This window comes from Oncorhynchus clarkii, chromosome 27 (genome assembly GCF_045791955.1).
Source record: "Oncorhynchus clarkii lewisi isolate Uvic-CL-2024 chromosome 27, UVic_Ocla_1.0, whole genome shotgun sequence".
NCBI lineage: Eukaryota > Metazoa > Chordata > Actinopteri > Salmoniformes > Salmonidae > Oncorhynchus > Oncorhynchus clarkii.
Genome location: NC_092173.1, coordinates 41,612,602 through 41,636,736, shown reverse-complemented (window position 1 = coordinate 41,636,736; position 24,135 = coordinate 41,612,602). Strand labels below are relative to the sequence as shown.

The following is a 24,135-nucleotide window of genomic DNA, read 5'->3' as shown; positions in this document are numbered from 1 at the left end:
ACCCCACACCCCTTAACTAACCCCACCCCCCTTAACTAACCCCACCCCCCTTAACTAACCCCACTCCCCTTAACTAACCCCACACCCCTTAACTAACCCCACACCCCTTAACTAACCCCACACCCCTTAACTAACCCCACTCCCCTTAACTAACCTAGTCACAGTGCATTCTCTTCAACAACAAAAATAAATAAACAACAACATGGGGTCAAACCCCTAAAGGTCAAACCCCTAAAGGTCAAACCCCTAAAGGTCAAACCCCTAAAGGTCAAACCCCTACAGGTCAAACCCCAACGAAAGCCCTGTGTTTCCATGAAGTAATGCAGCCCCTCTCTGCACAGGACCCTGTGTAGGCTGCTGAGAGTTAGGTAGAGAGAAAGCGCGAGAGAGAGAGGTGTAGAGAGAAATAGAGAAAGGTAAAGAGAGAGACAGAGAGAGAGAGAGAGACAGAGAGAGAGAGAGAGAGAACGGTAGAGACAGAGAGAACGGTAGAGACAGAGAGAGAGAGAACGGTAGAGAGAGAGAGAGAGAGAGAGAGAGAGAGAGAGAGAGAGAGAGAGAGAGAGAGAGAATGGTAGAGAGAGAGAATGGTAGAGAGAGAGAGAATGGTAGAGAGAGAGAGAGAGACAGACAGAGAGAGAGAGAACGGTAGAGAGAGAGAGAGCGAGAGAGAGTGGGGAAGCGTTTAAGAGCATTGGGCCAGCAACTGAAAGGTTGTTGGTTGAAAACCCCGAGCCGACTAAGTGAAGAATCTGTCGATGTGTCCTTGAGGAAGGCACTTAACTCTAATTGCTCCTGTAAGTCGCTCTGGTTAAGAGAAATGCTTCAAATGGACATTTTCGAGATGGATTTTTGTATTTATTTTTTTACCTGCAGGCAAGCGTTTGAAAAAACAAACACATCAGAACTCTTCATAGCATTAACTTCATTGAATTGGACCAAAACTGTGCCTTTCTATTTAGGTTTGTTCACAAGGCTTTGAAATACAGATGGCCCGGATCTCATTAAGCCCACACATTTCCTCTTCAGCAACATAACCAGACAGTGATGTTCCACTAAGCACATTCTCCATCTAACATAGGCCCAGTTTAATCTTATTCCATTTTCTTCAAAGTGAAGGCAGGACAGAAAATCATGAATTTTTGGTTGGAATAGATCGACAAGACAGGTACTTACTTGACCCTAACTGTCAAGTCTTCCAGCTGGAACATGTAACCCATATATCCATCTCTCATATGAACCACCCAGCTCAAAGATTCAGGGGTACCACAAAATAAATCATATAGCCTGTCATTAGGGCTCAGAAAGGAGGGCAGAACACACCGTGAATCGGAGCCATGGTTTTCAGTCTTCAGAGTTTTTCCTGTGTTTAATTTCTTGATGCTTTTCAGTGTTTTATTTCTTGAGGGTTTTTAGTTGTTTCATCTTGAGGGTTTTTAGTTTTTATCTTGAGGGTTTTTAGTTGTTTTATCTTGAGGCTTTTTAGTTGTTTTATCTTGAGGCTTTTTAGTTGTTTCATCTTGAGGGTTTTTAGTTTTTATCTTGAGGGTTTTTAGTTGTTTTATCTTGAGGGTTTGTAGTTTTTATCTTGAGGGTTTTTAGTTGTTTTATCTTGAGGCTTTTTAGTTGTTTTATCTTGAGGCTTTTTAGTTGTTTCATCTTGAGGGTTTTTAGTTTTTATCTTGAGGGTTTGTAGTTTTTATCTTGAGGGTTTGTAGTTGTTTTATCTTGAGGGTTTTCAGTGTTTTATTTCTTGAGGGTTTTTAGTTGTTTCATCTTGAGGGTTTTTAGTTTTTATCTTGAGGGTTTTTAGTTGTTTCATCTTGAGGGTTTTTAGTTTTTATCTTGAGGGTTTGTAGTTGTTTTATCTTGAGGGTTTGTAGTTGTATTATCTTGACGGTTTTCTCGCTCGTAGTTTTCATAGGACAAACCTAAAGCATAATTCAGTAGCATACACACATGACTTCTAGTTGTCCCACATGACTTCTAGTTGTCCCACATGACTTCTAGTTGTCCCACATGACTTCACCACCTAACATCAGCACATACGGAACACTAACACACAAGATGAACATACGGAACACTAACACACTAGATGAACATACGGAACACTAACACACTAGATGAACATACGGAACACCAACACACTAGATGAACATACGGAACACCAACACACTAGATGAACATACGGAACACCAACACACTAGATGAACATACGGAACACCAACACACTAGATGAACATACGGAACACCAACACACTAGATGAACATACGGAACACCAACACACAAGATGAACATACGGAACACCAACACACAAGGGAACATACGGAACACTAACACACAAGGGAACATACGGAACACTAACACACAAGGGAACATACGGAACAGTAACACACAAGATGAACATACGGCACACCAACACACAAGATGAACATACAGAACACTAACACACAAGATGAACATACGGCACACCAACACACAATATGAACATACGGAACACTAACACACAAGGGAACATACGGAACACCAACACACTAGATGAACATACGGAACACCAACACACTAGATGAACATACGGAACACCAACACACTAGATGAACATACGGAACACCAACACACAAGATGAACATACGGAACACTAACACACAAGATGAACATACGGAACACTAACACACAAGGGAACATACGGAACACTAACACACAAGGGAACATACGGAACACTAACACACAAGATGAACATACGGAACACTAACACACAAGGGAACATACGGAACACTAACACACAAGGGAACATACGGAACACTAACACACAAGATGAACATACGGAACACCAACACACAAGATGAACATACGGAACACCAACACACAAGGGAACATACGGAGCACTAACACACTAGATGAACATACGGAACACCAACACACAAGATGAACATACGGAACACCAACACACAAGATGAACATACGGAACACCAACACACAAGATGAACATACGGAACACTAACACACAAGGGAACATACGGAACACCAACACACAAGGGAACATACGGAACACTAACACACAAGGGAACATACGGAACACCAACACACAAGATGAACATACGGAACACTAACACACTAGATGAACATACGGAACACAAACACACTAGATGAACATACGGAACACCAACACACAAGATGAACATACGGAACACTAACACACAAGGGAACATACGGAACACCAACACACAAGATGAACATACGGAACACTAACACACAAGGGAACATACGGAACACCAACACACTAGATGAACATACGGAACACCAACACACAAAATGAACATACGGAACACTAACACACAAGGAAACATACGGAACACCAACACACAAGATGAACATACGGAACACCAACACACTAGATGAACATACGGAACACCAACACACAAGATGAACATACGGAACACTAACACACTAGATGAACATACGGAACACCAACACACAAGATGAACATACGGAACACCAACACACAAGGGAACATACGGAACACTAACACACAAGGAAACATACGGAACACCAACACACAAGATGAACATACGGAACACCAACACACTAGATGAACATACGGAACACCAACACACAAGATGAACATACGGAACACTAACACACTAGATGAACATACGGAACACCAACACACAAGATGAACATACGGAACACCAACACACAAGGGAACATACGGAACACCAACACACAAGATGAACATACGGCACACCAACACACAAGATGAACATACGGAACACTAACACACTAGATGAACATACGGAACACCAACACACAAGGGGACATACGGAACACTAACACACAAGGGAACATACGGAACACTAACACACAAGGAAACACACATTTTCTATCTTCCCTATGGGTGCTTTCCTTCTTATTTTCTATCTTCCCTATGGGTGCTTCCCTTCGTATTTTCTATCTTCCCCTCTTATTTCCTAGCCTCCCTACAGGTGTTATTTTATATTCTGTAATATCTCTCTTTTCCCTCTCTGCTAAGAAAATCTGTATCTGTGTTAAGTTTATGGCTCAGGGCCCACACACACAGGCAGTCAGACTGGCTATTGTAAGAGAGGCTCTGAGTGGGACTGACAGTAAGAGAGACTTCAAACTTATTGGATTTTATACACACTTCAGTCAGCTCACAGGGCGGCTGCTGAAGAACAGAACAGAACAGGACGAGAGAGAGAGAGACCGAGAGAGATGGGTATAGCCCCTTTCGGCTGCGAGCTACTTCGGCCTTCGGTCCTCAGCACTACTGTCGCGAGAGACTTGGACAACAAACCTTTTCCCCAGCTCCGTCCCACCCTAACGGAATCCGACTGGGCAGGCAACACTGACATACAAGACATTTAACCTATCGCATTCTTCATTTCCTCTGAACGTGGTGCTGTGTGTGTGTGTGTGTGTGTGTGTGTGTGTGTGTGTGTGTAAAGTGGTGGAAGTCATTGAGTATTGCAAGACGGCAGGTCTAATTTAACAAACCAATGATCAATACCGTCCTGGCCCTGTCCATATCGGATGCTAACTGGTAGCCTACTGTAAGACATGTCTATTTCTGAAAAAGTCCTTTAATGTGTTGTTGTATCTGAGTTGTGTACGGAAGTTATTCACATTGACCAGTGGAACCTATTACCTCGACTGTCTTGTATCCCAGAGTACCCTGTCTTGAGTACCCTGTCTTGAGTACCCTGTCTTGATATCTGATCTTTTATTAAACTACCACCTTTTCTAATTATTTAGTCAAGTAAATAAAACCTTGAATGATTTTTTGTGGCATTGAAGTCATTAATGGTTAATGATAGATTCAAAGGGTTCTTAATGCTTAATGGTGCCCCTCTTAGATTAATTTGGATCGTATAACCAACTTAATCAAATAAAATCAGATCAATTAATTATTCCATTAATGAATCAGTAAATGATCTTGCATCATTTCCCTCTTATCCAGCCTGTCCCCCTATACATTTCAAATTGATGGGGCACTATAACCACATCGGAGTTAAATTAGTAGAGCAACAAATATAGTTTTTTACAAGTCTAGCCTCAACATGTGTTAATGAGCCAGAAACAACACTATTGGTCAAAATGTTTTTGCCACTCCAATGATATGGTACGGTATTCTGTGGGGTGGAATGATAGTACAATTTAATAAACTAACATTCTATCCCCTCCCCACAACATTTTCCCACAATGCACCATCATTTACAGTATGTTGCAGTAAAACATTTCACTGTTGATATTACCCCAAATTACCGTATAAATTTATTTTCTGTGACAGTGTCTCATACTCACCTCACTCACTCACTCACTCACTCACTCACTCACTCACTCACTCACTCACTCACTCACTCACTCACTCACTCACTCACTCACTCACTCTAATCAGTGCTCAGCACCCAGCGTTACATGTGATCCAGATGACATTAGTCTCTGACTCTATTCCATTAGCACCACACTGGGAGGTAGGAAGGTATCTATTGACCTCCATATAATGAATAGGCCTGACATTAACATTTTACACACCCTGACTGTGGTGCTCCTCACGTGCCACAAAACGACCTATGGAAAGGCCCCGTCTTAAACACGCCACCTTGCTTTCCCCTGCCCCCTCATTGCATGGGCTCAAATCCAACCCTGTGTTGTCGTTAGAAGAGTTGCATGGGCTCAAATCCAACCCTGTGTTGTCGTTAGAAGGGTTGCATGGCCTCAAATCCAACCCTGTGTTGTCGTTAGAAGGGTTGCATGGGCTCAAATCCAATCCTGTGTTGTCGTTAGAAGAGTTGCATGGGCTCAAATCCAACCCTGTGTTGTCGTTAAAAGGGTTGCATGGGCTCAAATCAAAGGAGGGTGCCGGAGGGGAGGGTGCCGGAGGAGAGGGTGCCGGAGGGCAGGGTGCCGGACGGGAGGGTGCCGGAGGGCAGGGTGCCGGAGTGGAGGGTGCCGGAGTGGAGGGTGCCGGAGGGGAGGGTGCCGGAGGGGAGGGTGCCGGAGGGGAGGGTGCCGGAGGGCAGGGTGCCGGAGGGGAGGGTGCCGGAGGGGAGGGTGCCGGAGGGGAGGGTGCCGGAGGGCAGGGTGCCGGAGGGGAGGGTGCCCGAGGAGAGGGTGTACTCTTCTAGTGAGGCTTCGGATGTGGGCACACCACCCACCGCTTCCCAGTATATTATTATTACTCGCTAGAGAGTTGCATGGGCTCAAATCCAACCCTGTGTTGTCGTTAGAAGGGTTGCATGGCCTCAAATCCAACCCTGTGTTGTCGTTAGAAGGGTTGCATGGGCTCAAATCCAATCCTGTGTTGTCGTTAGAAGAGTTGCATGGGCTCAAATCCAACCCTGTGTTGTCGTTAAAAGGGTTGCATGGGCTCAAATCAAAGGAGGGTGCCGGAGGGGAGGGTGCCGGAGGAGAGGGTGCCGGAGGGCAGGGTGCCGGACGGGAGGGTGCCGGAGGGCAGGGTGCCGGACGGGAGGGTGCCGGAGGGCAGGGTGCCGGAGTGGAGGGTGCCGGAGTGGAGGGTGCCGGAGGGGAGGGTGCCGGAGGGGAGGGTGCCGGAGGGCAGGGTGCCGGAGGGGAGGGTGCCGGAGGGGAGGGTGCCGGAGGGGAGGGTGCCGGAGGGCAGGGTGCCGGAGGGGAGGGTGCCCGAGGAGAGGGTGTACTCTTCTAGTGAGGCTTCGGATGTGGGCACACCACCCACCGCTTCCCAGTATATTATTATTACTCGCTAATGTCCAGTCCCTAGTTAACGAAATCAGGGCAAAAGTTGCTTTCAAAAGAGATAGAAGGGATTGTAACATACTCTGTTTCACGGAAACATGGCTAGCTGGGGACATGCTGTCGGAGTCCGTACAGTCAACGAGGTTTTCAGTGCATCGCACCGACAGGAACAAACATCTCTCTGGTAAGAAGAAGGGCGGGGGTGTATGTTTCATGATTAACGACTCATGGTGTAATTGTAACCACATACAGGAACTCAAGTCCTTTTGTTCACCTGACCTAGAATTCCTCACAATCAATCAATCAATCAATCAATCAATCAATCAAGCGGATACCAAGACGGCCATCAAGGAACTTCACTGGACTTTATGCAAACTGGAAACCATATATTCTGAGGCTGCATTTATTGTAGCTGGGGATTTTAGCAGAATTAATCTGAGAACAAGGCTACCTAAATTCTATCAGCATATCGATTGCAGTACACGAGAGAGTAACACGCTCGACCACTGCCACTCTGCGATGCATACAAGGCCCTCCCCTACCCTCCCTTTGGAGAATCTGACCAAGAGTCCATCTTGTTGCTCACCTCCTATGGGCAGAAACTAAAACAGGAAGCCCCCGTGTTTGGGTCTATCCAAAGCTGGTCTGACCAATCAGATTCCACGTTTCAAGAATGACGCTTCCACCAACAGACTTGATATCATTGGCCACTTTAATAAATGGAACACCAGTCACTTTATAATGCCACTTTAATAATGTTTACATATCTCACATTACTCATCTCATATGTATATACTGTATACTGTATCCTCCACTATCTATTCTTTACTATCTAGTGCATCTTAACCGCTCTGTCACTGCCCATCCATATATTTTATGCTTATATATTCTCATCCCATTCCTTTACTAGATTGTGTGTATTAGGTTTTGTTGTGATATTTGTTAGATATTATGTTTTGTTGTGGAATAAACATTTCACTACACTCGCAATAACATCTGATAACCATGTGTATGTGACCAATAACATCTGCTAACCATGTGTATGTGACCAATAACATCTGATAACCATGTGTATGTCACCAATAACATCTGATAACCATGTGTATGTGACCAATAACATCTGCTAACCATGTGACCAATACCATCTGCTAACCATGTGTATGTGATCAATAACATCTGCTAACCATGTGTATGTGACCAATAACATCTGCTAACCATGTGTATGTGACCAATAACATCTGCTAACCACGTGTATGTGACCAATACCATCTGCTAACCATGTGTATGTGATCAATACCATCTGCTAACCATGTGTATGTGATCAATAACATCTGCTAACCACGTGTATGTGACCAATAACATCTGCTAACCATGTGTATGTGACCAATAACATCTGCTAACCATGTGACCAATAACATCTGCTAACCATGTGTATGTGACCAATAACATCTGCTAACCACGTGTATGTGACCAATAACATCTGCTAACCATGTGTATGTGACCAATAACATCTGCTAACCATGTGACCAATAACATCTGCTAACCATGTGTATGTGACCAATAACATCTGCTAACCATGTGTATGTGACCAATAACATCTGCTAACCATGTGTATGTGACCAATAACATCTGCTAACCATGTGTATGTGACCAATAACATCTACTAACCATGTGTATGTGACCAATAACATCTGCTAACCATGTGTATGTGACCAATAACATCTGATAACCATGTGTATGTGACCAATAACATCTGCTAACCATGTGTATGTGACCAATAACATCTGCTAACCATGTGTATGTGACCAATAACATCTGCTAACCATGTGTATGTGACCAATAACATCTGCTAACCATGTGTATGTGATCAATACCATCTGCTAACCATGTGTATGTGATCAATAACATCTGCTAACCACGTGTATGTGACCAATAACATCTGCTAACCATGTGTATGTGACCAATAACATCTGCTAACCATGTGACCAATAACATCTGCTAACCATGTGTATGTGACCAATAACATCTGCTAACCACGTGTATGTGACCAATAACATCTGCTAACCATGTGTATGTGACCAATAACATCTGCTAACCATGTGACCAATAACATCTGCTAACCATGTGTATGTGACCAATAACATCTGCTAACCATGTGTATGTGACCAATAACATCTGCTAACCATGTGTATGTGACCAATAACATCTGCTAACCATGTGTATGTGACCAATAACATCTACTAACCATGTGTATGTGACCAATAACATCTGCTAACCATGTGTATGTGACCAATAACATCTGATAACCATGTGTATGTGACCAATAACATCTGCTAACCATGTGTATGTGACCAATAACATCTGCTAACCATGTGTATGTGACCAATAACATCTGATAACCATGTGTATGTGACCAATCACATCTGATAACCATGTGTATGTGACCAATAACATCTGCTAACCATGTGTATGTGACCAATAACATCTGCTAACCATGTGTATGTGACCAATAACATCTGCTAACCATGTGTATGTGACCAATAACATCTGCTAACCATGTGTATGTGACCAATAACATCTGCTAACCATGTGTATGTGACCAATAACATCTGCTAACCATGTGTATGTGACCAATAACATCTGCTAACCATGTGTATGTGACCAATCACATCTGATAACCATGTGTACGTGACCAATAACATCTGCTAACCATGTGACCAATAACATCTGCTAACCATGTGTACGTGACCAATAACATCTGCTAACCATGTGTATGTGACCAATCACATCTACTAACCATGTGTATGTGACCAATAAAATGTAATAACATTTTATTTTATTTCCTCCTGTGACAAATCATCCTCCTCTTCCTTCTCCTCATCTATCTAACGGAGGCCCGTTCTCCCTGCTCGTTCTCCTTAGGCCCGACTCCATCATGAGATCCGCTAACTCATTAGAAGTCATTTAAGTCTGGTTATGGAATTAAATATTAACTTAGGGATGAATGATTATTTTGTAAAAATTATTCTTCATCAATGTGGTGTGTCGTTAATATAGTGTGGCGACATCACACCTCTGTCCCCCATGGAGGTTTGGGTAACAGTAATATAGTGTAGTGACATCACACCTCTGTCCCCCATGGAGGTTTGGGTAACAGTAATATAGTGTAGTGACATCACACCTCTGTCCCCCATGGAGGTTTGGGTAACAGTAATATAGTGTAGTGACATCACACCTCTGTCCCCCATGGAGGTTTGGGTAACAGTAATATAGTGTGGCGACATCACACCTCTGTCCCCCATGGAGGTTTGGGTAACAGTAATATAGTGTAGTGACATCACACCTCTGTCCCCCATGGAGGTTTGGGTAACAGTAATATAGTGTGGCGACATCACACCTCTGTCCCCCATGGAGGTTTGGGTAACAGTAATATAGTGTAGTGACATCACACCTCTGTCCCCCATGGAGGTTTGGGTAACAGTAATATAGTGTAGTGACATCACACCTCTGTCCCCCATGGAGGTTTGGGTAACAGTAATATAGTGTAGTGACATCACACCTCTGTCCCCCATGGAGGTTTGGGTAACAGTAATATAGTGTAGTGACATCACACCTCTGTCCCCCATGGAGGTTTGGGTAACAGTAATATAGTGTAGTGACATCACACCTCTGTCCCCCATGGAGGTTTGGGTAACAGTAATATAGTGTAGTGACATCACACCTCTGTCCCCCATGGAGGTTTGGGTAACAGTAATATAGTGTAGTGACATCACACCTCTGTCCCCCATGGAGGTTTGGGTAACAGTAATATAGTGTAGTGACATCACACCTCTGTCCCCCATGGAGGTTTGGGTAACAGTAATATAGTGTAGTGACATCACACCTCTGTCCCCCATGGAGGTTTGGGTAACAGTAATATAGTGTAGGGTATAGGTATAGGGTATAGGGTATAGAGTAGCTGTAAGGTAACAGTATAGGTATAGGGTATAGAGTAGCTGTAAGGTAACAGTATAGGGTATATAGTAGCTGTAAGGTAACAGTTTAGGGTATAGGTATAGGGTATAGAGTAGCTGTAAGGTAACAGTATAGGGTATATGGTAGCTGTAAGGTAACAGTATAGGGTATAGGGTAGCTGTAAGGTAAAAGTATAGGGTATAGGGTAGCTGTAAGGTAACAGTATAGGGTATAGGGTAGCTGTAAGGTAAAAGTATAGGTATAGGGTACAGGGTATAGGTATAGGGTAGCTGTAAGGTAACAGTATAGGTATAGGGTAGCTGTAAGGTAACAGTATAGGGTATAGGTATAGGGTATAGAGTAGCTGTAAGGTAACAGTATAGGGTATAGGGTAGCTGTAAGGTAAAAGTATAGGGTATAGGGTAGCTGTAAGGTAACAGTATAGGGTATAGGGTAGCTGTAAGGTAACAGTATAGGGTATAGGGTAGCTGTAAGGTAACAGTATAGGTATAGGGTATAGAGTAGCTGTAAGGTAACAGTATAGGTATAGGGTAGCTGTAAGGTAACAGTATAGGTATAGGGTAAAGGGTAGCTGTAAGGTAACAGTATAGGGTATAGGTATAGGGTATAGAGTAGCTGTAAGGTAACAGTATAGGGTATAGGTATAGGGTATAGGGTAGCTGTAAGGTAACAGTATAGGGTATAGGGTAGCTGTAAGGTAACAGTATAGGGTACAGGGTATAGGGTAGCTGTAAGGTAACAGTATAGGGTATAGGTATAGGGTAGCTGTAAGGTAACAGTATAGGGTATAGGTATAGGGTAGCTGTAAGGTAACAGTATAGGGTATAGTTATAGGGTATAGGGTAGCTGTAAGGTAACAGTATAGGGTATAGGTATAGGGTAGCTGTAAGGTAACAGTATAGGGTATAGGGTAGCTGTAAGGTAAAAGTATAGGGTATAGGGTAGCTGTAAGGTAACAGTATAGGGTATAGGGTAGCTGTAAGGTAACAGTATAGGGTATAGGGTAGCTGTAAGGTAACAGTATAGGGTATAGGGTAGCTGTAAGGTAAAAGTATAGGGTATAGGGTAGCTGTAAGGTAACAGTATAGGGTATAGGGTAGCTGTAAGGTAACAGTATAGGGTATAGAGTAGCTGTAAGGTAACAGTATAGGTATAGGGTAGCTGTAAGGTAACAGTATAGGTATAGGGTAAAGGGTAGCTGTAAGGTAACAGTATAGGGTATAGGTATAGGGTATAGAGTAGCTGTAAGGTAACAGTATAGGGTATAGGTATAGGGTATAGGGTAGCTGTAAGGTAACAGTATAGGGTATAGGGTAGCTGTAAGGTAACAGTATAGGGTACAGGGTATAGGGTAGCTGTAAGGTAACAGTATAGGGTATAGGTATAGGGTAGCTGTAAGGTAACAGTATAGGGTATAGGTATAGGGTAGCTGTAAGGTAACAGTAAAGTGACTCACTCTCGTCGGGGTTGGGTGCAGCCAGGATGGCACTGTGTTTCCTCTTCACCTCCTCCACCTTCTCAGCCAGGGACTCAATGAAGACACGGATCTCCTCCACCTACAGAGGGAGAGAGGGAGAGAGGGAGAGAGGGAGAGAGAGAGAGAGAGAGAGAGAGAGAGAGAGAGAGAGAGAGAGAGAGAGAGAGAGAGAGAGAGAGAGAGAGAGAGAGAGAGAGAGAGAGAGAGAGAGAGAGAGAGAGAGAGGGAGAGAGAGAGAAGGAGAGGGAGAGAGGGAGAGAGAAGGAGAGAGAGAGAGAGAGAGAGAAGGAGAGAGAAGGAGAGAGAGAGAGAGAGAGAGAGAGAAAGAGAGAGAAGGAGAGAGAAGAGAGAGAGAGAGAGAGAGAGAGAGAGAGAGAGAGAGAGAGAGAGAGAGAGAGAGAGAGAGAGAGAATGGAAAAGGTGAGAGGAGGAGAGCACAGATGAGAGGAGGAGAGCACAGATTCCAGAAGGAAGCAAGGTGATGATGTTGTGTGTGGCTGTTATGGAAGTGAACTGTGTGTGTGGGTTTCTACTGTGTTATTGACTGTACATTTGTTTATTCAATGTGTAACTCTGTGTTGTTGTATGTGTCGAACTGCTATGCCTTATCTTGGCCAGGTCACAGTTGTAAATGACAACTTGATCTCACCTGGCCTATCTGGTTAAATAAAAATAAAATATATAATATTGCGGATAGATTGTTGCTTCCATCAATGTAATTTTCTGCATCATTTCCAAACCGCCATATATATCTTTGTGGGGTAAACACACACACACACACAAAAGTTTGGAGTTACTTAAAAATGTCCTATTTTTTTTTTATAAAAGCAAACATTTTGTCCATTTAAAATAACATCAAATTGATCAGAAATACAGTGTAGACATTGTTATTGTAAATGACTATTGTAGCTGGAAATGGCAGATTTTTTATGGAATATCTACAGTTGAAGTTGAAAGTTTACATACATTTAGTTTGGAGTCATTAAAACTCATTTTTCAATTACTTCACAAAGTTCTTGTTAACAAACTATAGCATTGGCAAGTTGGTCAGGACATCTTCTTTGTGCATGATACAAGTAATTTTTCCAACAATTGTTTACAGAGAGATTATTTCACTTATAATTCACTGTATCACAATTCCAGTGGGTCAGAAGTTTACATACACTAAGTTGACTGTGCCATTGAACAACTTGGAAAATTCCAGAAAATGATGTCAGGGCTTTAGAAGGTTCTGATAGGCTAATTGACATAATTTGAGTCAATTGAAGGTGTACCTGTGGATGTATTTCAAGGCCTACCTTCAAACTCAGTACCTCTTTGCTTGACGACATGGGAAAATCAAAAGAAATCAGAAAAAAAGACCCCAGAAAAAAATGTAGACCTCCACAAGTTTGGTTCATCCTTGGGAGCAATTTCTAAATGCCTGAAAGTACCACGTTCATCTGTACAAACAATAGTACGCAAGAATAAACACCATGGGACCACGCAGCCGTCATACCGCTCAGGAAGTAGACGCGTTCTGTCTCCTAGAGACGAACGTACTTTGCTCAGTTGTGTACCGAGGCCTCCCACTCCTCTTTCCATTCTGGTTAGAGCCAGTTTGCTCTGTTCTGTGAAGGCAGTAGTACACAGCTTTCTACGAAATCTTCAGTTTCTTGGCAATTTCCCGCATGGAATAGCCTTCATTTCTCAGAACAAGAATAGACTGACGAGTTTCAGAAGAAATTGGTCACATTTTATCGAAAAATACGTTTAAAAAAAAAAAATCTATTAGTATATTTGAGTATATCCACAATATTTGTTGTAGTATTTGTTCTGTCTTTTCAGGTGGATTAAACTGAAATTTCAACCACCATTCTAAGGCTTGTTTAAAAAAATAACGATATTTTGGAGATGATTTCATTTTCAAATAACCGAAAGTGAGCAGTTGTAATCTGAATGAAGGGAGAGGTTGTAATCTGAGTACAGTGAGAGGTTGTAATCTGAACAAAGGGAGAGGTTGTAATCTGAATACAGGGAGAGGTTGTAATCTGAATGAAGGGAGAGGTTGTAATCTGAACAAAGGGAGAGGTTGTAATCTGAATACAGGGAGAGGTTGTAATCTGAATGAAGGGAGAGGTTGTAATCTGAACAAAGGGAGAGGTTGTAATCTGAACAAAGGGAGAGGTTGTAATCTGAATACAGGGAGAAATTGTAATCTGAATCAAGGGAGAGGTTGTAATCTGAATAAAGGGAGAGGTTGTAATCTGAATAAAGGGAGAGGTTGTAATCTGAATACAGGGAGAGGTTGTAATCTGAATAAAGGAGAGGTTGCAATCTGAATAAAGGAGAGGTTGCAATCTGAATAAAGGAGAGGTTGTAATCTGAATACAGGGAGAGGTTGTAATCTGAACAAAATTAGAGGTTGTAATCTGAATAAAGGGAGAGGTTGTAATCTGAATAAAGGGAGAGGTTGTAATCTGAATACAGGGAGAGGTTGTAATCTGAATAAAGGGAGAGGTTGTAATCTGAATACAGTGAGAGGTTGTAATCTGAATACAGGGAGAGGTTGTAATCTGAATACAGGGAGAGGTTGTAATCTGAATAAAGGGAGAGGTTGTAATCTGAATACAGTGAGAGGTTGTAATCTGAATACAGGGAGAGGTTGTAATCTGAATACAGGGAGAGGTTGTAATCTGAATACAGGGAGAGGTTGTAATCTGAATATAGTGAGAGGTTGTAATCTGAATAAAGGAGAGGTTGTAATCTGAATACAGTGAGAGGTTGTAATCTGAATACAGGGAGAGGTTGTAGTCTGAATAAAGGAGAGGTTGTAATCTGAATAAAGGGAGAGGTTGTAATCTGAATACAGTGAGAGGTTGTAATCTGAATAAAGGAGAGGTTGTAATCTTAATAAAGGAGAGGTTGTAATCTGAATACAGGGAGAGGTTGTAATCTGAATAAAGGGAGAGGTTGTAATCTGAATAAAGGGAGAGGTTGTGATCTGAATACAGGGAGAGGTTGTAATCTGAATACAGGGAGAGGTTGTAATCTGAATACAGGGAGAGGTTGTAATCTGAATAAAGGAGAGGTTGTAATCTGAATACAGTGAGAAATTGTAATCTGAATACAGTGAGAGGTTGTAATCTGAATACAGGGAGGTTGTAATCTGAATAAAGGAGAGGTTGTAATCTGAATAAAGGGATAGGTTGTAATCTGAATACAGAGAGAGGTTGTAATCTGAATACAGTGAGAGGTTGTAATCTGAATAAAGGGAGAGGTTGTAATCTGAATATAGTGAGAGGTTGTAATCTGAATGAAGGGAGAGGTTGTAATCTGAATATAGTGAGAGGTTGTAATCTGAATATAGTGAGAGGTTGTAATCTGAATAAAGTGAGAGGTTGTAATCTGAATATAGTGAGAGGTTGTAATCTGAATACAGTGAGAGGTTGTAATCTGAATAAAGGGAAAAGGCCATTCTTGAACATGGGGTGAGACATTTTACTAATTTACTAGAGAACCATTTCAGATTTAAGTATAACTTTTGTATGACTGATGATTTTAGTGAGAGGTCTAATGCTTTAATATTTAATCATTTCTGCCCCCCCGAATTCATATTCATTATATAAATAGGCCCTATTAATTGTGTCTGGCTTGCCATTCCAGACCAAATGTTATATTTTTTGGTTTATATAATATAAAAATCAGGTCACGAGGTGTCGGCAAAACCATAAGCAAATAGGTAAACTGTTATACGAGTAAAGAGTTAAATCAGGGTGATGTTTACACAAATAGTTTCAATAAAAAACTTCGGTAACATTTCTATGTTGAAGATGGGAAAAGAATTTGGGGCATTTTCCCCCTTATTCCATCCAGTTTGCTTTATTTTTATACTATATTACACTGGATCTTTCTAGAATAAGTTGCTCCGTTTCATTTGGTGTTTCCTCTAACTTATTCTGTGCCTCTATGGTAGTTATTATTGCCACCTGTCTGTTCTGTTAGTCCTTCAAGTTCCTTTGTTAAGATGGACTCTTTTGATCCTAAATGTCTTTTGTTTTATAAATGAATACTGAATTGCATGGCCTCTAAAAGGCACATTTAAAAGTGTCCCACACAATAAGGGGATGTGCTGTACCTATGTTATGTCGGAAAAATTAAAAAAGTTATAAATTCTTCTGTCCTAGTTAAAAACAAGTTATCATCCAGTTGGCCTTGATTAAATTTCCAATATCCTCGCCCACGTGGAAATTCTGTAAGAGTAATATATATATGCCAATTATGTGATGGTCTGACCGCATTCTGTTCCCTATCAACACTTTTTAAACGTTTGGTGCCAGAGAGAATGACATAAGAAAGTAATCAAGACAACTAGCTTGATTAAGCCTCCACCATGTATCTCTCACTAGGTCAGGGTATTAAACCTCCTCCATGTCTCTCTCACTAGGTCAGGATATTAAACCTCCTCCATGTATATCTCACTAGGTCAGGGTATTAAACCTCCTCCATGTATATCTCACTAGGTCAGGGTATTAAACCTCCTCCATGTATATCTCACTAGGTCAGGATATTAAACCTCCTCCATGTATATCTCACTAGGTCAGGGTATTAAACCTCCTCCATGTATATCTCACTAGGTCAGGGTATTAAACCTCCTCCATGTATATCTCACTAGGTCAGGGTATTAAACCTCTTCCATGTATCTCTCACTAGGTCAGGGTATTAAACCTCCTCCATGTATATCTCACTAGGTCAGGGTATTAAACCTCCTCCATGTATCTCTCACTAGGTCAGGGTATTAAACCTCCTCCATGTTTATCTCACTAGGTCAGGGTATTAAACCTCCTCCATGTATCTCTCACTAGGTCAGGGTATTAAACCTGTATATCTCACTAGGTCAGGGTATTAAACCTCCTCCATGTATCTCTCACTAGGTCAGGGTATTAAACCTGTATATCTCACTAGGTCAGGGTATTAAACCTCCTCCATGTATCTCTCACTAGGTCAGGATATTAAACCTCCTCCATGTATATCTCACTAGGTCAGGGTATTAAACCTCCTCCATGTATATCTCACTAGGTCAGGGTATTAAACCTCCATGTATATCTCACTAGGTCAGGATATTAAACCTCCTCCATGTATCTCTCACTAGGTCAGGGTATTAAACCTCCTCCATGTATATCTCACTAGGTCAGGGTATTAAACCTCCTCCATGTATATCTCACTAGGTCAGGGTATTAAACCTCGTCCATGTATATCTCACTAGGTCAGGGTATTAAACCTCCTCCGTGTATATCTCACTAGGTCAGGGTATTAAACCTCCTCCATGTATCTCTCACTAGGTCAGGGTATTAAACCTCCTCCATGTATCTCTCACTAGGTCAGGGTATTAAACCTCCCATGTATATCTCACTAGGTCAGGGTATTAAACCTCCTCCATGTATCTCTCACTAGGTCAGGGTATTAAACCTCCTCCATGTATGTCTCACTAAGTCAGGATATTAAACCTCCTTCATGTATATCTCACTAGGTCAGGGTATTAAACCTCCTCCATGTATCTCTCACTAGGTCAGGGTATTAAACCTCCTCCATGTATCTCTCACTAGGTCAGGGTATTAAACCTCCTCCATGTATCTCTCACTAGGTCAGGGTATTAAACCTCCTCCATGTATCTCTCACTAGGTCAGGGTATTAAACCTCCTCCATGTATGTCTCACTAAGTCAGGATATTAAACCTCCTTCATGTATATCTCACTAGGTCAGGGTATTAAACCTCCTCCATGTATCTCTCACTAGGTCAGGGTATTAAACCTCCTCCATGTATCTCTCACTAGGTCAGGGTATTAAACCTCCCATGTATATCTCACTAGGTCAGGGTATTAAACCTCCTCCATGTATCTCTCACTAAGTCAGGGTATTAAACCTCCTCCATGTATGTCTCACTAAGTCAGGATATTAAACCTCCTTCATGTATATCTCACTAGGTCAGGGTATTAAACCTCCTCCATGTATCTCTCACTAGGTCAGGGTATTAAACCTCCTCCATGTATATCTCACTAGGTCAGGATATTAAACCTCCTCCATGTATATCTCACTAGGTCAGGGTATTAAACCTCCTCCATGTATCTCTCACTAGGTCAGGGTATTAAGCCTCCACCATGTATCTCTCACTAGGTCAGGGTATTAAACCTCCTCCATGTATATCTCACTAGGTCAGGATATTAAACCTCCTCCATGTATATCTCACTAGGTCAGGGTATTAAACCTCCTCCATGTATCTCTCACTAGGTCAGGGTATTAAACCTCCATGTATATCTCACTAGGTCAGGGTATTAAACCTCCATGTATCTCTCACTAAGTCAGGGTATTAAGCCTCCACCATGTATCTCTCACTAGGTCAGGGTATTAAACCTCCTCCATGTATATCTCACTAGGTCAGGATATTAAACCTCCTCCATGTATCTCTCACTAGGTCAGGGTATTAAACCTCCTCCATGTATATCTCACTAGGTCAGGATATTAAACCTCCTCCATGTATATCTCACTAGGTCAGGGTATTAAACCTCCTCCATGTATATCTCACTAGGTCAGGATATTAAACCTCCTCCATGTATATCTCACTAGGTCAGGGTATTAAACCTCCTCCATGTATCTCTCACTAGGTCAGGGTATTAAACCTCCATGTATATCTCACTAGGTCAGGATATTAAACCTCCTCCATGTATATCTCACTAGGTCAGGATATTAAACCTCCTCCATGTATATCTCACTAGGTCAGGATATTAAACCTCCTCCATGTATATCTCACTAGGTCAGGGTATTAAACCTCCTCCATGTATCTCTCACTAGGTCAGGGTATTAAACCTCCATGTATCTCTCACTAGGTCAGGATATTAAACCTCCATGTATCTCTCACTAGGTCAGGGTATTAAACCTCCATGTATCTCTCACTAAGTCAGGGTATTAAACCTCCTCCATGTATATCTCACTAGGTCAGGGTATTAAACCTCCATGTATATCTCACTAGGTCAGGGTATTAAACCTCTATGTATATCTCACTAGGTCAGGGTATTAAACCTCCTCCATGTATATCTCACTAGGTCAGGGTATTAAACCTCCTCCATGTATATCTCACTAGGTCAGGATATTAAACCTCCTCCATGTATATCTCACTAGGTCAGGATATTAAACCTCCTCCATGTATATCTCACTAGGTCAGGGTATTAAACCTCCTCCATGTATCTCTCACTAGGTCAGGGTATTAAACCTCCATGTATCTCTCACTAGGTCAGGATATTAAACCTCCATGTATCTCTCACTAGGTCAGGGTATTAAACCTCCATGTATCTCTCACTAAGTCAGGGTATTAAACCTCCTCCATGTATATCTCACTAGGTCAGGGTATTAAACCTCCATGTATATCTCACTAGGTCAGGGTATTAAACCTCCATGTATATCTCACTAGGTCAGGGTATTAAACCTCCTCCATGTATATCTCACTAGGTCAGGGTATTAAACCTCCTCCATGTATCTCTCACTAGGTCAGGGTATTAAACCTCCATGTATATCTCACTAGGTCAGGGTATTAAACCTCCTCCATGTATATCTCACTAGGTCAGGGTATTAAACCTCCTCCATGCATATCTCACTAGGTCAGGGTATTAAACCTCCATGTATATCTCACTAGGTCAGGGTATTAAACCTCCATGTATCTCTCACTAAGTCAGGATATTAAACCTCCTCCATGTATATCTCACTAGGTCAGGATATTAAACCTCCTCCATGTATATCTCACTAGGTCAGGATATTAAACCTCCTCCATGTATATCTCACTAGGTCAGGGTATTAAACCTCCTCCATGTATCTCTCACTAGGTCAGGGTATTAAACCTCCATGTATCTCTCACTAGGTCAGGATATTAAACCTCCATGTATCTCTCACTAGGTCAGGGTATTAAACCTCCATGTATCTCTCACTAGGTCAGGGTATTAAACCTCCATGTATATCTCACTAGGTCAGGGTATTAAACCTCCATGTATATCTCACTAGGTCAGGGTATTAAACCTCCTCCATGCATCTCTCACTAGGTCAGGGTATTAAACCTCCATGTATATCTCACTAGGTCAGGGTATTAAACCTCCTCCATGTATATCTCACTAGGTCAGGGTATTAAACCTCCTCCATGTATATCTCACTAGGTCAGGGTATTAAACCTCCTCCATGCATATCTCACTAGGTCAGGATATTAAACCTCCATGTATATCTCACTAGGTCAGGGTATTAAACCTCCATGTATATCTCACTAGGTCAGGGTATTAAACCTCCTCCATGTATCTCTCACTAGGTCAGGGTATTAAACCTCCTCCATGTATATCTCACTAGGTCAGGGTATTAAACCTCCATGTATCTCTCACTAGGTCAGGGTATTAAACCTCCATGTATCTCTCACTAAGTCAGGGTATTAAACCTCCTCCATGTATGTCTCACTAAGTCAGGATATTAAACCTCCTTCATGTATATCTCACTAGGTCAGGGTATTAAACCTCCTCCATGTATCTCTCACTAGGTCAGGGTATTAAACCTCCATGTATCTCTCACTAGGTCAGGGTATTAAACCTCCATGTATCTCTCACTAAGTCAGGGTATTTAAGCCTCCACATATCCACTAGCACCATCCATGATATTCCTGATTTCCTTTAAGTGCATGATGGTGTTAGTTTGTAGTGTGATTTCCTTTACGGTCCATAGAGGTATTTAAAACCGTATTATAATCTCCGACCGTAATAATAGAGTCTAGTGTTGCTTGTAGAGTTGATCAATTATGATATATATTTTCAAAGAACCGTGAATCATCATTATTTGGACCGTATAGATTAATGAGCCAAATCTGTTTATGGTTCCTTGAGATCCTTGAGGATCTGTTTGGACAATTTGTACATTTGGATCAAAATTACTGTAAATTATTAGTTAATTAATATTAATTAATTATTATTATCATCACCACTTTTGAATTTCTTTGCCCACTGGAGAAATATATTTCACCCCCCAAGTACTTTTTCCACAAAACTGATTCTAAAATTGGTGAAAACAATAGTAAACAATAGACATTATATTCCTTGTCTTTTAGCCAGGTAAATACTGATAATCTTTTCTTTTTATCTGCTAAGCCATTACAATTAGAACTGGCTATACTTATTTCACCACTTACCATAATGAGACAACTTTCAATTCTATTTATCAAAATATATGTTGGTAAACTGTGGCGTACAGCAGGTCAGCCACCAGGGGGAGACTCGTCGCGGCCTGGTGACAGACGGAGTAAACATCACGAGGCGATGGCGCCATCTGCTGGACGTGCCAGGTCACGATGGGCTCTCCGGCCAGGACTAATTGGGGCTGATTGGAAGTTGGTGAGTAATCAAGGGCTGATTGCTCACCAGCTGTACAAGTCCCATAAAGCTGCTCGAAGGGCAGCACACAGGGAAGAGACTGGGGGAGGAAAGGACTCCCGTATAGTTGGGGACGGTACCAGAGGTAACAGGAGAGAGTTCAGTTTTTGATCGCCACAGGATACAGCCCAGAAGACGGTATCCCGGAGAGGGTCTCTTGGGGGAGACCTATTCTTTTGGACTATTATTTTAATAAACATCTTTGAAACTGAACTAATCCTACTGTGTCTGATCTGTGTAAATGTTTTGATCCAACCCCCTGGTCTGACACAAGTGGTGGAGAATGCCGGCATCCTCATTCAGGAAATCAGGAAGCTACAAGGAGGAGCATCTACTGAATCACATCCAAACCAGTTCTTAATCAAGCTAACAGAAGATGACGACATCAAAACCAATAGGTTCGCGTCCTATTGGCACTACCCCATGACATGAAGAGGGCAGCGAGTCTATGCTCGCCCCAGACCTTGGAGGGCCTCCTGGAAGCAGTGGAGACGCATCAGAACACTCAGGCCCTGCTGAGTGGGAGCCGGACTGAGTTGGCGACCCGTTCGAGGAGTCGGAAGGTCAACCCCACTGCTGGGTACCCTGACCCGACAGCCAGCAGGGCCAAAGGACCGCAAACCCGTGGAGAGACGGCTGGGGTAGAGCCGAACCGCCACCGACCACCCCAGGTACAGTGGGGAGAACAAGTATTTGATACACTGACGATTTTCCTACTTACAAAGCATGTAGAGGTCTGTATTTTTTATCATAGGTACACTTCAACTGTGAGAGACGGAATCTAAAACAAAAATCCAGAAAATTACATTGTATGATTTGTAAGTAATTCATTTGCATTTTATTGCATGACATAAGTATTTGATCACCTACCAACCAGTAAGAATTCCAGCTCTCACAGACCTGTTAGTTTTTCTTTAAGAAGCCCTCCTGTTCTCCACTCATTACCTGTATTAACTGCACCTGTTTGAACTCGTTACCTGTGTAAAAGACACCTGTCCACACATTAAATCAAACAGACTCCAACCTCTCCACAATGTCCAAGACCAGAGAGCTGTGTAAGGACATCAGGGCTAAATTGTAGACCTGCACAAGGTTGGGATAAGGAGTGGCTCTGTAAGAAGCATCTCAAGGTCCTGAGTGGCCTAGCGAGTCTCCAGACCTGAACCCAATAGAAAATCTTTGGAGGGAGGTGAAAGTCCGTATTGCCCAGCAACAGCCTCGAAACCTGAAGGATCTGGAGAAGGTCTGTATGGAGGAGTGGGCCAAAATCCCTGCTGCAGTGTGTGCAAACCTGGTCAAGAACTACAGGAAACGTATGATCTTTTGGATTTTTGTTTTAAGATTCCATCTCTCACAGTTGAAGTGTACCTATGATAAAAATTACAGACCTCTACATGCTTTGTAAGTAGGAAAACCTGCAAAAACAGCAGTGTGTCAAATACTTGTTCTCCCCACTGTAGATGGAGACCAATGGAGGTGTTTTGAGTGTGGCGCCCGGGGGGCACATTGCCTGGAATTGCCCGGCTTGAGAGGAGTCGATGCCAGTAGCTCGATTTCGAGGGGCCAGTCGAGACACCCCCCCGGGGACCAACTGAGGGGACAATTCGGGACAGCCCAGTGGGAGGACCCTAACTTGTAGAAGGTCTGTATGGAGGAGTGGGCCAGAGTCCCTGCTGCAGTGTGCGCAAACCTGGTCAAGAACTACAGGAAACGTATGATCTCTGTAATTGCAAACAAAGGTTTCTGTACCAAATATTAAGTTCTGCTTTTCTGATGTATCAAATACTTATGTCATGCAATAAAATGCAAATTAATGACTTAAAAATCATACAATGTGATTTTCTGGATTTTTGTTTTAGATTCCGTCTCTCACAGTTGAAGTGTACCTATGATAAAAATTAGACCTCTACATGCTTTGTAAGTAGGAAAACCTGCAAAATCACCAGTGTATCAAATACCTGTTCTCCCCACTGTAGCTGTACCATGATATTTGCATTGCTGCTAAGTAAACCTCCTATTGGTCCCCACTATTCCACCCACAAAAACCCTTCCTCAGACGACCCCCCGACCCCCCCCCCCCCCCCCCCCCCCCCGATCCCATGGCCCCGGAGAGACCGGGACCCATCCTTTGAAAACAGCACAGTGCCACCCACAGAACAGAAGCCGATCAACCGCCAAATGCATTTCGCCCTCACCTCGATTAGTATTATATTTTGCTATTAACAATTTTTAATTCCTATTTATCTTATCTTATTTTCCATAATTAGCTATTCATATTTGCAGTAATCTAGGCAGTTTATGCAAAGGATTTTTACCTCTCACCATTACCAAAATTACATTATGGAAAGCAATTATTTTTGAGCAAACAATTATTGTGATTCATCCTATATTGTCCAAACATCTTTTACTCCCTCGCAACAGTTGTGGGACACACACACATACCTTTCCCCCACAACAGCCATACTCCATAGATTCTCAACAGCCATAGATTCTCAACAGTTGCACCATCTCAGAGC

The 24,135-nt window shown here is 42.3% G+C and overlaps 1 protein-coding gene across 3 annotated transcripts in view; it reads right to left on the bottom strand.

Annotated features, from left to right (window-relative positions):
* The window catches only part of LOC139385891 (syntaxin-1A-like), a 198,912-nt gene that overhangs the window by 138,834 nt on the left and 35,943 nt on the right, over positions 1–24,135 (bottom strand). For all 3 annotated transcript variants that reach the window (XM_071131179.1, XM_071131178.1, XM_071131180.1), the window contains exon 3: positions 12,171–12,270. In XM_071131179.1, coding sequence (XP_070987280.1) covers positions 12,171–12,270 — 100 coding nt within the window. The remainder of the gene's footprint in view (positions 1–12,170; positions 12,271–24,135) is intronic.